Source organism: Nycticebus coucang, chromosome 16, assembly GCF_027406575.1.
Source record: "Nycticebus coucang isolate mNycCou1 chromosome 16, mNycCou1.pri, whole genome shotgun sequence".
Lineage (NCBI taxonomy): Eukaryota > Metazoa > Chordata > Mammalia > Primates > Lorisidae > Nycticebus > Nycticebus coucang.
Window position 1 is genome coordinate 15662518 of NC_069795.1, and position 16957 is coordinate 15679474.

The following is a 16957-nucleotide window of genomic DNA, read 5'->3' on the forward strand; positions in this document are numbered from 1 at the left end:
TATTAGCAGTTTCCTTCATTGTTTTCAACATGTGTATTCTAAATTCCCTTTCTGTCATTCCTAACATTTCTGTATAGGTGGAATCCTCTGCAGTAGCTACCTCATGGTCCCTTGGCGGGGTTGTTCTGGACTGGTTCTTCATGTTGCCTGGAGTTTTCTGCTGATTCTTCCTCATGAGTGATTTCTTTTATCTGTTTCCTTGCCCTAATTTTCCTTTCACTTCCTCTTTCTCTTTAAGTTCTCTTGCCTGTGGACTAAGGGTTACAGGACCAGAAGGGTGAGAAGGTTGAAGAGCAAAAAAGGGATGGAAGAAAGGAGGACCGAGTGATAAGAAAAAAAAAAAAAAAAGAAAAATAGAGAAAGGAGAGGGGGTGGGTAAAAGGAATATTGACAAAAAGAAGAGAGGCACAGAAAGAGGGAGACAGAGCAATATAGGTGTACATTAGGGTACTTTGACACAACCTTAAAAAAAACCCACCTTCTGGGGGTGCCCAATTGGGTGGTTCCCTTGAGGTCAGCAGCTCTTTGCTAACCTGATCAGACACAGTACCCCACCTCCACCAAGTAGAGAGGAAAGACAAAAATGCTATAAATCAAACCAAAACAAACAAACAGAAAACTTTACGGGATAAAATTGGGTGAAAAACCAAATAATAGCAGTAGAAACACTAGCAAAAATGAAGTTCTAGTTATTGAAAAAGGCAGCAATGGGAAATTATAATTAAACTAGAAAAATGAGAAAGAAAAAGTTTCTGTATGGAAGTGGTTGAAATTAAAAAACAAAACAACATCAACAACATTAAAATAAATAAAAAAAACAACCAAACCAAAAACAAACAAACAAAAAAAAAACACAACCAAAAACAAAGCAGTATGTATGTTACTGAATATTGTCTGGGCAACACGTGGTCTTCTGGGGTATGAGATGTTAATCACAGTTCTGATACAACTGGAGGCTGCTGATTTCTCAAACCCCAGTGGGTAGACACCCTAAATCTCTCTTCAGCCCACTTAAAAGGCACTTTGAACTTGTTCACTTGCTGAGCAGATGCTTTCCCAGGAAAGTGCTTGTCGCTGGAATCACTGCTGAAGTGGCTATCCACTTACCCAGTGTGCCAAAACCGGTCTCACTCTGCCCCTGAGGGTTAGGGCTGCAAGGAGGCTCAGACCCCACCCTTAGGCTACTTGGTGGCTGGGTTACCAGCTCCCACCCGATTCTAGCTCTGTGACCCTGAGGGAGGAGCTTGCCGGAGCAGATCTCTCACAATGGCTCCCTGTGACCCACAGCCAAACACTATTAGCTCCTTCTGGCTCAGCGGCTCAGACTGGGGCCCTAGACAACGGCCAAAGTTCTCTGCACTCCTGCTCAGGCTCTCCCCAAGGCAGTTCAACTGAGTGCCAAGCCCAAAGACACCAAAACAGTTCACAGGTAAGGCCTTTCTGGTTTGCAGTCTCGCTGCTACTGAACTTACAGTTGCGGGCGGGTTTAGACGGATTGAACACACGCGACCATTTGCCGTTTTTCCACTGTTTTAGTCCTCCTCTTGGGGTCCAAAAGTCTCGCTGACTCCCTGTATCCTCAGAGGGGTGATGATAAGCAGATCCCACCAGCCAGAGATGCCTGGAGTCCTATCTCCCCAGACTCACAGTGCCCAGATGCAAGGAAGCTGTTACTCGGCCGCCATCTTGCTCCTTCTCTTCCAATTTGTCTCTTTCAGTGTCCACTTACTCTTGTGTGACGCCATCAAGCCTCATGGCTTTAAATGCCACCTCTATGGTAATGACTCCCAAATTTCTATGCCTAGGCCCCACTTCTCCCACAAAATCCAGGTCAGTGTATATAACTTCACAGTTGGCCTCTCCACTGGACTTTCTACTAGGCATCACAGAATAATCATGCCCAGATCAAACACCTGCACCATCACTTACATTGGTCCTTGGCGATTTTAGCCTCCAAACCTGATGTTGTCCTTTAAAATCGTCCTCTCACTTACGGTTCACCAGAAAATCCTGCCAGATTCACCTTCAAATTTTTTCTAGAATTCAACCACCTTTTCCGCACATACTAACACCACTAATCTGCACCAAACAATCATCAGTCTCTTGTTTGGATTATAAAATAGTCTCTTACTGCAATGGCTTGTTATTGAAAAAGCTTTAAGGGCAGTTTTCCCTGTGTCTTGTTCTGCCCACTCTTCTCCTTTAAAGTCATCCTTAACACAGAAGCCGGCAGGATTCTCTTGAAATATGTCACATCATCTCACTATTCTAGTCCAAGCCTGCCAGGGGCTTCCCACCTCACTCAGAATAAAACCCATGATGCTATCGTGTCCCGTAAGGCCCTCTATGGTCAGCTCCAGTCCAACTTCATCACTTCCCTGGGTTTATCTTCTACCAGTCCAAGCCTGGCTCAGCCAACCTGAACCTCACTGTTTCTCAAAAGTAACACTGGGGCAGCGTCAACCTCAGACGTTTTGTTTCCTCTGGTCGCAATGCTCTTTCTCTCAACACCTTCAGAGCAGTTTCTTCCCTTCCTTCAGGCTTGTACTCAAAAGTCGTCCTCCCAGGAAGGAGCTTCCCAACCTCTTACCCTGACACGTCACTGCCCTTTCAATGCCTTTTTTTATTTTTTATAGAGAGACAGAATCTCATTTTGTTGCCCTGGGTAGAGGGCCATGGCATCACAGCTCACAACAACCTCCAACTCCTGGGCTTAGGCGATACTCTGTCCTGAGTACCTGAGACCACAGGCTCCCAGCTATTTTTTGTTACAGTTTGGCTGGGGCCAGGTTTGAACCTGCCATCCTCAGTATATGGGGCTGGTTCCCTACTCACTGAGCCACAGGTGCTGCCCAACTGTCAATACCCTTCTTCATGATCAGTTCCCCTTCCATAATAAATACTCAAAACCACAGAATTTTGTCTCTTATGTTCACTGATATATCTCCAGTGCCTTGCATAATATCTGCCTCATAGTAGGCTAAGTATTTTACACATATGAATACGTGACTGAATGAGCCATTGAATAACTGTATGGGTTCTTCCATAGGATCATGAAAATGATGTGTGTAACCATGAGTTGAAGTTAGAAAATAAAACACCAAATTAAATATAGGTGGGGTGTAATTCTATTGCATTTCTGAAATGCTTATTGGAATATATTCACTATTACAGGTAAGTCAAGTCACATAACACTGTCATATAGTTTTTAATTATAATTCACCAGTCCAGAGAAGCCGCAAATCTTTGCAAAACAAGGCTAAATAGCTCTGTATAAACTTTCTTAACTTTCACAAGCTTACACTGTGGTTAGTTATTTATTAGAGAAAATTAGTTTAGCAGGAAATATTCTAGATAGGCATTTGATTATTATTCTTTCAAAGTAGGATCGAAGTAATTTCTTTGAATTAAAATCTGTCCCTTTATAATGAAGAACGTGTACAAATAATACCCATAATACTTCCTTTGATTTTCATTCTTTTCCTTTTATATATTTTTTTCTTGAGCAGAAAGAGAGCTTAAAGCACTTTGAAATTACTCTATCACAGATAAGTGTGAGGGGGAAACCTTCAACTGACTTTTGGTAAAGAATCATTCACAGGTGGGAGTAGGTAATAGCCTGAGAATTACAAGCATTCAACATTCCATGGGGGTCACTGAGTAAGGGGAAGGAGGAAAACTGGTCTGTTCAGGTTTGGGATCTGTCGCAACTATTCCACCATTTATCCTTTGGGGTCTTTTGTTTGTATAATTTACATTCTTCTGTTTAAAAATTCGGTATGAATCATGTGACTAGAGCTTCTCCTGCATCTCTTTGCTTCTGCAGGAGGGATTTTTGAAACTGTGGAAAATGAACCTGTTAATGTTGAAGAATTAGCCTTCAAGTTTGCAGTCACCAGCATTAACAGAAACCGAACCCTGATGCCTAACACCACTTTGACCTACGACATCCAGAGAATTAATCTTTTTGATAGTTTTGAAGCTTCACGCAGAGGTAAATACTTTCACACTTTAAAGAGTTTCTTTGGATGAAAGTTCTCCTCTACAAGTCACTTTCTTTCCATTATCTGCCCTTTTCCAAAACGGTCATCTTTGTGCAAATGGGTCGCAGGAAATCTGGGTCTTTGATGTCGCCAATCCATGCAATCTGCACTAACCTAACAGATGCTGCCAAGCACTGTTTTCTGGGCCTTTCTGATTAGCTTACCCTTCAGTGCCCTCCACTCTATGATTAACCGGTTCAACTGTGAATGGAAAATGTCAAGCTTGATCTGTTTCCCTTTCCTAAAGCTGAGATACCGCCATAAAATTGTGCAGTGCAGTCAAATAAAGCACTGTGGAAGGTCACATCCATTGAGCGCGTGGAAAAGCCCAGGACACACATGACTCACACCCTCCATTTTAACAGTTTGTAAACTACTGGATTCACCTTGCATCTACTTAACTTGATTTTAAAACACCTTCCCACAAAATCATAGAAATATGAAGATTAAGCCTGTGAGAACGATTTGCTTCTCTTTTGTTTCTGAATAGAAGACTAATACCTACAAAGTAATGTCATTTATGGGGAGGCCGCAAGGTTTCCCTCACAGAGATTCTTTCACAATCGTACGGCTGGTTTGGACATCCCAGACAGTTTTAGTGCGACTCTTGGAGATAAGATTATATCCTATATACACGAAGTTTGGCTCTCTAGTCACTAGATGGTTGTGTGAACAAAGGCTACTCATTGGGTGGCACCTGTGGTTCAAAGGAGTAGGGCGCCGGAGGTGGCAGGTTCAAACCCGGCCCCAGTCAAAAACTGCAAAAAAAATAAAGAAAAAAGGCTACTCATTACCCCAGAATAGGGGGGATTCTTTGTCTCATAGAGAAATTTCTTATTAAAAACACACAAATAAATATAATGCAAGGAACCCCATACCATATTCATGCTGATTTTCATGTAGAAATTCCACTTAGAATTAATCTAGTCAAATTACAATGTATCTGGGACTCTTCTACGAGAATTTTGTTGTTTACAAACAAAACATAAAGCTTCTTTTCTCAGGAGCACAGATAAAATATATGATAATTTTTTTTTCCAATCTATGGCATGACCTTAATGTAAGAATATTTTCTCTTTCTTAAGACAGCTGGAGTAGAGATAGCATATAGTTAAAGTTGTCTACGAGCAAAAAAATAAAACCTTGCATTTATACAGCATTTTAAAGTTGTAAGCTATCTTCACATAAATTATTGGTATAATGTAGAGATAAATCTGTCACTTCTTTCTCTCACACACATACACGTTGTTGAGTAAATACTGTAGAAAACCAGCCTCATTTAGCTATGAAACTCCAACCCACACAAAAAATGAAAGCTTTCTTGTGATCTGAAGTACCTGCCACACTTGTAAATTAAACATCCCCCAAGCTTCTTAAAACTGGTAATTTGCTGGCAAACAAAAATCAAAAAGATTGATTTTCCGTCAAGCAATATTAGCATCCCAGAGCTAAATATTAGCAAGAATCTCAATCCTTGTTCATGCTGAATGAAAGAATGGTTCTCACACTCTCATGCTCTTATTTTATCTGCTACCTAATGAAAACATAGCCAGAAAAGAAGCTGCTGAAGGCAATGACAGTTTACATGTACAGCACCTGATGCAGAAAACGACACAGCTTCCTGGTTGATGCGGTGATTCGGTGCTAAAGAAACAGTACCAGAACGTTTTCTTTGTAAATGACTGTAGACCGCTGCTGTCTCTTAAGATATCTGCAATATGCCTATCAAAATTTTGTCAGTTATTCTTTGCAAGTCAAGTCAGATAATTTTACAGAGTCATGTAGTTTTTTTTTTTTTTTTTTTTTTTTAGAGACAGAGTCTCACTTTATCGCCATCGATTGTGTGCTATGGCCTCACACAGCTCACAGCAACCTGCAACTCCTGGGCTTAGGTGATTCTCTTGCCTCAGCCTCCCGAGTAGCTGGGACTACAGGTGTCTACCACAATGACCGGCTATTTTTTTGTTGCAATTTGGCCGGGGCTAGGTTTGAACCCTCCACCTTTGGTATATGGGGCTGGTGCCCTACCCACTGAGCCACGGGCACTGCCCTACAGAGTCATGTAGTTTTTTTACTTATTTTTATTGGTAGAATGACATCATTATAGAAATCACAATTTCTTGTATATGTTTAGGTATTGTTTGATTCTTATATTCAATTATTTTCTCTTGGAAGTTATAAATTCCTTTAAAATAGAAATAAAATATACATTTTGAAATATGTTTAAACTTACACCACTGTGTCTACAAGCATAAGATTAATAGATACTAGTTTACATGAATAAACTGTCCCAACCTTTCTGGAATGGAATGTGGTTAATATGTCTAAAACAACTTAAAACATATGAATACCCTTTAACCATAGCTGGTAATTCGACCACTGGACATCTGCTTTCAGAAATTAACCTAAGATCCGGAGGAAAAATACAAAACACTGAGGCAAGTACTATAAGATGACTTATAATAGCCAAAAATGAGGAGCAGTTTGAATGTTTAATATTATAGGGATGGTTAAATAAATGATAAGATACCCATGGAGTGGTCTCCCCTGCAGACACTAAAAATAGACTTTTGAAGAATTTGTAATGACTGGGGGAAAAGGCATGCTCTAGGGTTAAGTGATGAACAAAATGTATCAAACTGTATTTATATACTGATTCTTATTCTCCAAAATATTAATAAATATTACCTCAAGGTGACGGGACTAATCACAGGGTCTTTTTTCTTACTTATATTTTGAGTATTCTAAATTCTCTCAGTGAGTACATATAATCTTAAAATGAAAAAAATAAATATATGATATAAATAAATTTTAAGTACGTAATGGCCTGATTTCAGTAAGCTGTCAGTGGGCTGATACTCTAGTAGAAAGAGGCCTGCCTTTGAGCGGGAGCTACTGAGCGCTAATTGATCTCCTCCAGTGTAAAATAGCCATGCCTTACTCTACTGGCTGTGAAATGAGTGGGTTGGACCACATGTCTTCTAAGCGAAGCTAGTCTATTATTCCATAATTAATTAGGTATCAGCACTACTTATGAACATTCTTTTGCAATATTTTAATAACCTGAAACTCCTTTCCGATTTTTGGGAAGACAGGATCTAACATACTTTGTAGGTACCCAGTGGATCTTTCTTCTGATTTCTATAACCACATTGATACCTTAATTGCCACCTGCCATTTGACAGAACTGAAATAATACGACATTCATTTGGCAAAGGCCTTGTTGGTTAGCTAGCCAAGGAAGTGAGACCGGCAACCCATTTTTACTTGCATGAGTTGGCCCTGTGATGTATTGTTAATCAGTTCTAAATTTACATCTCTCAGTATCATAGTATCTCAGTGATGCTGGAAGTTGTAAAGTTGCCATCTTTGAAGAACATTCTCCTTAGTAAAGGATCACAAGAATGGAAAAGCAAGTATCCAATGTACTCAATACTAATAGGAAACCAAATAAACAACTATGCAACTCACATAAGAGAAAAACACAATTATATTCAAGGGGGGAGGAGGAGGAAGGAAAGGAGAGCAGAGAGGAGAGGAAGGAAGGAGGGGATCGGTGAGCTCACCTAATGTCCACAGGGTAAGGGTAGACAGCACACCCACTGGGTTAAGGGCTCGACTACAACTTTGAATCTACCTAACAAATACAAGCAATGTAACCTAACAGTTTGTACCCTCATATTAATCTGAACTCTAAAAAAATAAGAATATTGGAAGTTGGGCAAAGCATCTTTCTTCCATGTGCAAATGGGGAATATAGGAGATTTTCTAATGGTTAAATCAAAAAGTGGAATCATGAAAGAAACCATTAAATTCACAGAACTCTTTCTCTCACCCTGCCCTGCCCTCTCTCCCCATCCGCTCCTTGCCCTGGACAGCGTGTGACCAGCTGGCTCTAGGTGTGGCCGCTCTCTTTGGCCCTTCCCACAGCTCCTCAGTCAGTGCTGTGCAGTCCATCTGCAATGCTCTCGAAGTTCCACACATACAGACTCGCTGGAAGCACCCCTCGGTGGACAACAGAGACTTATTTTACATCAACCTTTACCCAGATTACACAGCTATCAGCAGGGCGATCCTGGATCTGGTCCTCTATTACAATTGGAGAACGGTGACCGTGGTGTATGAAGACAGCACAGGTATGAGACTCCCACGAGACCTCACCTGGTTGGATGTGCTCTGAACAAAGGGAGCTGAAGCATTCAGTGGATAGCAGACTGGTCTGATGAAGTGTGTGAAAATGCTCTTATATAAAAATAAGCATTCTAAAGTCATTTAGGGATGCCATGGGCATCTATTTCACATTTCTTTGAGTTCTTTCATCCTTTTTAATGATTCTTTTATCATCCAGCTTAGGGGGATTTGTTGAAAGAAATATTACCTTATTGATATATGTTGTAATCCAATCAGAATATATTAAAGATGTAATTTAATTTTTGCCCTCTTTATGAAGAATGTGACCACAATTGCAAATGACCATGGAATACAATTCTAACTCCATAAGTAGCTAAGTAAATGTCTAGAAAATTTCTAAAGTAGGTTAACAAAGAGGAATTCAGGCAGCGATTGTACCAATAAAGTGGAGCATGTCCTGGAAACCGGACTCTGACCCCTGGTGATGAGTGCTTAACGCAGCTGTGTCACTCCCACTGCTCGGTGGAGGACACGGGGTGGAAATGTGGCTGCCTCACACCTGGCCCTCATGAGGTCCTCTGTCTTGGTCTCCCCCGTGTGAAGCTGTTTTAACTGGCACCTCCCACTCTGCCTTCTACCATATTTTACCAAATATAGCACACCCTCCTGTGTAGAAGGTGTAACCTATTTTTTGCTCAGACTTTCAGGAAAATACCCCATGAGAAAATGGCCAGCTTTTGGTTGGGAGAAACACTCCTGAGAGAGCTAAGGCTGCCCTGGTAAACATGCAGATTGTACAACCCTCCAACAAACGCCTGCTCTGTGAAGGCCGCCCCTTCCCTCTCTCCCAGGAGCCCTTCCTTCCCTGCCACACTGGGGGCTGTGGCCAACATGGCCACATGATGGCTGGCAGAGGGAGCTTCTGAGGCTGCTCAGCCCGTGGGCATCCAGGCCGGTCCCTGGGGCCTGTGTGGGGCTCCTGGGCTCCCCCATGCAGCTGGAACTTGGGCCTCAGCCCTTATCTCACATGGCCCTGGCCTACCTTGCCAGCTCCTCCACTGTCCCCTCCCCTACCTGCACCAGAGGCTTGCTCTCACTGAATCCCGGATCCTCCCAGACTGGAACCCTGTGCACCCAGTGCGCCCAAGGAGGAGGGCTCAACAGGCCCAGGAGGCCTGCTGGGTGCCCTGCTCCCAGGCTGTACTACCCAGGAATAAAGTGCATCCTTATTTTGGGCAAAAGTGCGCACATATAAACGGCAAAATACAGTACTTATTTTTCAGGATTTGTCAGAGTTCAGGCTCCTTTTCACTTAAAGTCAGCCAGTGACTCTCCATTGTTCCTAAGAAAGATCAAACCTTTCTAATTCGAAGCTCATCACCATCCAGCCATTTTCATCTTTATTAACCCAGGAGCTCCCTCCACTGCCTATACTCTCTCTCACAGGAGCTAGGAAGAGCCCACCATTTCTTAAATACCCCCAAATTGCTCCTGGCTCTGTTTTCTGAGGCCGGCCCCTCCCTTTGGGTGGTCCTCAGCACAGTCCTGGCGGTTGTTAAGTCCCCACTCTCCCTGACCACACTCACACTCACAGTCCTCCTTAAAGCTCTCCAAAACCAACAGATTACTCACCAGCACTTTGGAAACAAAAGCATTCCATCACATATTCTATTTGCGGTATCTGTTCACATGTCTGTGACTCTGGGAACTTCTAAGAATTGGATTGTTATCTTATTTATGTCTGTAATCTGCTATCACAGGCCCAGCATCTAGGAAAGGATTCAGTAATTCCATGTGGAAAGAATAATACTCTTGACAGTCTGAAATTTTTTCTCCAAGGACTGAAATTAGCTCCTTTCTTTGATTATAACTTTGGCAACAGGATTAATAAAATTACCAGTAAAGAATTAGTGAAGTGAGGTACTTTCAAACTTCAAATACTATTTCATTTTTCACTGCCCTTTTCCCTAAGCACCAGCACTTACTATTTCCGGGAGGATGAGCAGCGCATCTCCTCTGGTTCCATTCTATACCGTCAGATAAATGTGACTAGTGTGGTTAGAAATATGCATTTATGAATTTTCTTATGCCTCATCTCATTTTAGAAAGACGTGAAGGTGGCAGGGGATTGGGTGTATAATTTATAAATATATTCAGAACAGTCTTAGTGGGAAGGATGAGCCATAGGCAGTTGCGTATTTAGAGATTTGCTTGCTTGCTGGGAAGGAAGGAGGCATCACCAAATGAACTCCACAAGCGTACGGAGACAAACTTGAGGTAAGAATATCATATTGTAAATATAAGTGGAGTTAGATCTTACATGTTGCCTACCTTTGTTAAATAGAAATTTTCACGAGGCAATACAGTTACACTATTTTTCATTATAGTGTGCTGTCCGAGGTAGAACCTCCTCTCACTACCATCTCCAGCCAAGCAGGATCATCTAAAAGAAAAATCAATTAATAATATTGAAACTTCTGGATTTAAGGAATAGTTCAACCAAAGATGTGGGCCCTGCAGATTTCAAGTTGTATTCAGACAAAACACAATTAGTAGGTGACGAAAAAGTAGATATCCTAAGTACCCTCTGGCATCAGATAAGACACATGTCTGTCATGGCCATTTACAAAGCAGACAAATCAAACCATTTCTAGCATCTTTTATCCACAGCTAAAGTGTTCATTTCCTCCCTGTTAAATTCACTTGAGCTCAGTAAGTACTTAATAAAATTGGAAATCCAAACTGATTTTGTGTGTCCTCCATTAATTTAGATGATTCATGTTAAAATGAATTTGCCCACAAAGACATTAAAAATGTAAATGAATAATCAATTGAGTCATTAAATTGGAACCCAGAGAGTAAACAGGTCAACTGAGATCAATAAAAGGAGAAGGCTTCTGACTTTGCATGGGCTTAATACTACTTGACTCAGGGCTCTTGGCTGCAGTAATTACCACACCGTAAAAAGAAGAAAACTTAGTAAACCTGAAGGAAAAGAAAGGACTTAGGTGTGCTCAGCACCTACTCCCCTATCAGAATTAAGTACCCATTAGAGCGACTTTATTGGGATTTGTTTAGGAGTTTGTTAAATAGCCTGAAGCCAGCACAGATGTCGTGGGATCAAATGGCCCATTACTCCCATAGAAGTCAATGGGAGCAGTATGCATCTCTCTAAGGACAAAATCCAATCCACAAAATACTGGCAGGCAGAATTCTGTCCTCCAGAAGTTAAGATGCAGAAAGACTCCAGAGAACTCTTAGGAGTCAAGTTTCGTCTTGCCTCATCTCTTCTCTCTCTTTCCACTAGTCACTGACTTGTCTCTGATTCCTGTACTTGGAGGTGACTCTAGACAATGGAAAATTGCTGCCTCTTGGAAATCCCCTGTGCTTCATTAGACCCTTGGCAGAGGCCTGGCTTCTATCCTTTCATACTCATCAAAGGGAGCTGGGAAGCTAAACCCCAGATGCAGTGTGGGGTAGATTCAGCCGTGTCAGCTTTCTCAAGGCCAATCTCAGCAAAATGTAGCCACAGCCACTTCTGGGACCAGCAAATTTGTTTTTTTGTAAAGAGCCAAACAGTGTACAGCTTAGGCTTTGGGGATCTCATGCTCTTGGTGGGTTCGAGCCTGGCCCCAGACAAACTGCAACAAAAAAAAGAAAGAAAAGAAAAGAGAAGAAAAAGAAAAAGGGAAGAAAAAGAAAGTAGCCACAGATGTTAGGTAAATGAGTGGGCCTGGTGTGTTCAATAAACCTTCATTTACAAAAACATATGCTGAGCCAGATTTGAACTTAAAAAGAGGCCTTAAAAAAGAAAAGAAAAAAAATACTGAGCTAAGAGCTAAGATTATAACTTTGCACACATGTGAAGTAGGTTCACTCCGCATTCATGGCTTCTTCTTTGGGTGTCTCCGTCGTCTCATGCTCTTCTTCTCTCCTCCTCACCTGTCCTTTCCCGCTTCCTCATGGACTAATGTTAGTCCTTTCTTTGTCCCGTTGTCTCTGGGCTTTGTCCGGTGACATCCTGGTTCATTTCATAAACAGGTGTCGTGAGGCAGTGCGTTTCCTCACCCTCACAAGGGTCATAGCCAACACTCCTGTAACAAAAAAAACAGGTTAGCAACAGAAAAGCAATGTTATGTGATCAAAGTTTTACATGATGTGAGTCTTCAAACATGAGGGCCTGAGGACTCAGGGAAATCTTTCTAATTTTATGCTTAGTTTCAGTGAAGAATGAATAGGCCTGTAGAAATGGGATTTGAGGCTTTCCAGTCTCCTTTATTTCAAAGTACTCGGCACCCTCAAGGCCAATACTTTGGGGGGATTATCTGAGCCCCCAACAGTGCTAATGGGTAATAAGTACTTAAAATGTTGCCACTTAGCGTAAACTGATCACAGCATGTTTTAAGACTGGCTTTCTTAAAAGGCGAAGAAAGCATTGAATGTTGCATGCCAGGGAAGGTGGGATTTCAAAGTGTTTGCTTACACTTGGTTAAGCAATTACCCCTGCAGTCAGCACAAAGATCTGGTTCCAAATAAGCCGATGCTGATCCAAATTTCATTGGCAAAACATGAAAAAATTGCACACATTCTATCTAGCTTTAATTTTGTGAATGAATAAGAAAAACCCACTTCATGGTTTTGTCTGAACCCCTGAGTTAACAGATAGATGATAGATCAGATAGATAAACAATAGATAGAATTATGGTAGATGAGAGGGACAGGGACAGAGAGAAAAGGAGGGAGAGAGATTCCCTTGTTTTATAAACACTTACTTCCAGACATTATTTGAAGCACTAGGGATAAACCAAGCACAAAAACATCTCTGACCTCATGGAACCCACAGTCCATTTATCTAATGAACAAAATATATGAGTAAATATTTACCATAATAGATGGTAATACATGTGATGATGAAAAATAAAGCAGCAAATGGCGTTTGGGAAGCTGGAGGTGTAGATCGGGTTTGCAGTTTTACGTAAAGATACCAGCCCTCATTAAAAGATAACAGTTGAGTAACAATTTAGAGGATAAAGACAAAACCACGTAGATCAGTGGTTCTCAACCTTCCTAATGTCGCAACCCATTAATACAGTTCCTGTGGGTCGTGACCCACAGGTTGAGAACCACTGATGTAGATACCTGAGGGAGAACACTTCAGATACCAATCAGAGGGAGCAGCTACTGTGAAGACTCTGAACCAAAATAACCATCTCTTGGTGGACTATGTTGAACCCCACCATTCAAAGACTTCCATATCCTGAAGGATTTCTATATGTAAACAGCTAAAAGAAAAAAAGTATCTTAAATCATTATTATAGGTCCCCTTAAATATTTAGGCTAAAATTACAATAGAACCTCTATAATTGACCACCTTCCTACATGGACCACCTCCCTAAGCAGACCTAATTTTCATAGATGGGACATGCACCACATGTACCTATCAGTACAGTAGGCCTAGTTCCTTATGTTGACCACCTCCATATGTTGACAAGTTTGTTATGATCCCTTGGGTGGTCAACTTACAAAGGTTCTACTGGGGAGAAATAAGCAAGAGAAGAAAGAGGGTGCTTGAAATAAGAACTTTCCTATCCTACGGTGTAACTTGTGGATAGGCCCACCTCCCCAAATCCACATCACCCTGGTCCTTACTTCGTTATAGATATGTAGACGCTGAGAACATTCATGTACAAAATACCTGAATAGGGTTGAAACAACCTGAATGCTTAGGCTGCAAAGGAAAAAAGTAAAGACTTGGAAGATAGGTGTCTACTGTCAACAAATGTCTGAAGCTCACTGAAGTGGGAGAAGATTTGGCTAAGTTTTCTGGGCTTTCTTGGACACAAGGGGGTGAAGGGTTGAGGGAAACAGCTTTCTTCTACCACTCGAGCTCTCTGGGGATGGAATGTATTTCTTCCTAAAGGGTTTAGCTCTCTGATCCTGGAAGAGTTGAAGCCCAGGATCACACTGACAAGGATTCCTGCAGAGCCTGGGAGTTTGCCCTGGATGGCATCTCAAGTCATTTCTAATTCTCAGGATAAATTGCTTTCTTTTTCCCTTTTAAATTTAAATTTGTAGTTATTATGGGGACATAATAGTCATATAGGATACATGTAAGGATTTAGATACAGGCATACAGTGTGAATTAATTAAATCAGGAAAATTGAGATACCCATCACCTGAGGCTTTTATCATTTCCAATCCCACTCTTCTAGTGATTTTAAAGCACATGTACCCTAATTTATTGTTGATTTGAGTCACTTTGTTATGCTATCAATTACTGTTCATTCTATCTAACTATCTAACTGTATTTTGCACTCATTAACCATCCTCGGTTTATACCCCTCTCCCTACAACTTTTTCTGGCCTCCAGTAAACACCATTCTACTCTGTCTTCATGAGATCAATTGTTTTTAATATTTAGCCCAAAACATGAGCAAGAATGTGTGAGATTTGTCTTTCTGTGATTGGCTTATTTCACTAAACAGTCTTTCTGTGCTTGGCTTATTTCACTAAACATGATGTTCTTCGGTTCCATCCATGTTTTTGCAATTGGCAGGATTTCATTCTTTTTTATGGCTATATAAATAATATTCCATTGTGTATATGTATTTTAATTTCTGTATCCATTCATCCACTGAAGGGCATGCAGGCTGATTCTGAATCTTGGCTGTTGTGAGTAGTGCTGCAGTGAACATAGTGCTGCAGTGAACATAGGAATGCAGATATTTTCTCAATAGACTGAATTTCCTTCTTTTGGATATAAACCTAAGAAGTGGAATGTCGAAGTTTTGTGGTAGTTCTATTTTTATTTTATTTATTTATTTTAATAGTGTTCCCAGGCAAGATCTATGTTAGTTCTAGATTTAATTTTTTGAGAAACCCCCATACCGTTCTCCATAGTGGTTGCACAAATTTCTATTCCCACCAACAGTGAATGAGGGTTCCCTTTCTCCACATTCTTGCCAGCATTTGTTATTGCCTGTCTTTTTCTTTTTCTTTTCTTTTCTTTTTTTTTTTTTTTTTTTTTTTTTGCAGTTTTTGGCCGGGGCTGGGTTTGAACCCGGCACCTCCGGCACATGGGGCCGGCACCCTACTCCTTTGAGCCACAGGCCTTTTTCTTTAAAACCATTTTAACTGCAGTGAGATGACATCTCATTGAAATTTTGATTTGTGTTTCTCTCTTGACTAATGTTTTGAGCATTTTTCAGATATTTGTTGGTTATTCATATGTCTTCTTTTGAGAAAATATCTGTTTCCCTACTTTGCCCTCTTTTTAATTGAATTATTTGATTTTTTTCCCTATTGAGCTGTTGGAGCTTCCTTGTATTCTAGTTATTAATACCTCGTCAGATAGGTAGTTTGCAAATATTTTCTCTTCGTCTATGGGTTGTCTCCTCATTTTGTTCATTATTTCTTTTGCTGTGCAGAGGCTTTTTAGTTTGATATGATCCCATGTGTCCAATATTGCTGGTAAATCAGGTTTTTAAGACCCAAATTGCCTTTGCACAGTTCCATTTTGATGGAGCAAATGTTTCTTCGCCTTCACTAATGCTGTCAGATTTTGTCATCCTACAAATATTTGTGAAGGATTCCCCATATACCAGACATTGCTCTAAGATCTTGAAATACATTAATGAATAAAACTGATAGAAACCCCCGACTTCAAGGAATCTAAATTCTATGGGAATAAATAATAAGCCATTTTTTCATTCAATGTAAAATGAATGATATTTTTAAAAGGTGATAAGTGCTATGGAAAAAGGAAAAGTAGAGCAGGATGAGGGGAATCTGGAAGCCAGAGTGTGATTTGCAGAGTTAAAGGTCATGTCACATTGCACAGATGAGGTTTGAGCTGAGACTTGAAGGAGCTGAGGAAGTGAGCCACCTGTCCCCTGAGAGAAGAGTCTAGCCTGAGACAACAGCTAGTGTGTAAGGTGTGAGTGTGCCTGGTACATCAGAGAAACAGCAAGGAGGCCCGTGTGGTTGGATCAGAGTGAGAGGGGAAGGAGGTAGGAAAGGAAGTCAGAGAGGAGGGCCTTGTAGGTCACGGAGGGCTTCGTAGACCGTTGGGGAGCTTCTGCTCTGCCTGCAAGGGGAAACCATTAAACAGTGTGGGCAGAGAGGTGACAGGATCAGACATGCCTTCTGCAATAGTCCCTCCTCATCCAAGGGCGATATGATCCAAGACCTCCAGTGGAAGGTGTATTCCACTGGAGGTCTTGGATCATATTCATACCCATGATACCATAGGTGTATTCATACCCATGATAAAGTTTAATTTATTAATCTGGCATAGTAAGAGATTAACAGGAAGAGATAGAGGTGATACAGTAGAGGAATGAGACACGGGCAGCTTCTGCAAATATTCCGAATGTAGAGCTCCATAACTTCCTGAGCTTGCTCTCCACATGCAAGCTGTTACCACGTGTCCATGGCCGTCTTGTCTTTGTCTCTATTCGTGCGGTGACACTGGAGTGTGTTTGCACGATTAGTTAAGCGTCATAGGGTCTTGGAGAAAAACGTCCAGATGTCATCATGGATGATTTCATTTGCGTGCATTTTATTTATTACTTTGACTACTATCTTGCCATTTCTTATTAAATACCCAGCACTGCCTCTGGGTCTGCATGAAACATATTTTGATTTAAGAAACTCGGTTATCTGAGAAACTTAGAACATCTCAGGTTCTAGAATCTTGCCTCAAGAGATTAGCCTGTTTAGTAGGGAAGAGAGCAAACATATTTCCTCCTACTGAAAACTCCCCTAAAATATCAAAGTTCTTC

At 41.1% G+C, this 16957-nt stretch overlaps 1 protein-coding gene across 3 annotated transcripts in view; it reads left to right on the top strand.

Moving 5' to 3' along the window:
• The window catches only part of GRIK1 (glutamate ionotropic receptor kainate type subunit 1), a 398514-nt gene that overhangs the window by 233448 nt on the left and 148109 nt on the right, over positions 1 to 16957 (top strand). For all 3 annotated transcript variants that reach the window (XM_053565651.1, XM_053565649.1, XM_053565650.1), the window contains exons 2-3: positions 3827 to 3994; positions 7922 to 8179. In XM_053565651.1, the coding sequence (XP_053421626.1) occupies positions 3827 to 3994; positions 7922 to 8179 (426 nt within the window). The remainder of the gene's footprint in view (positions 1 to 3826; positions 3995 to 7921; positions 8180 to 16957) is intronic.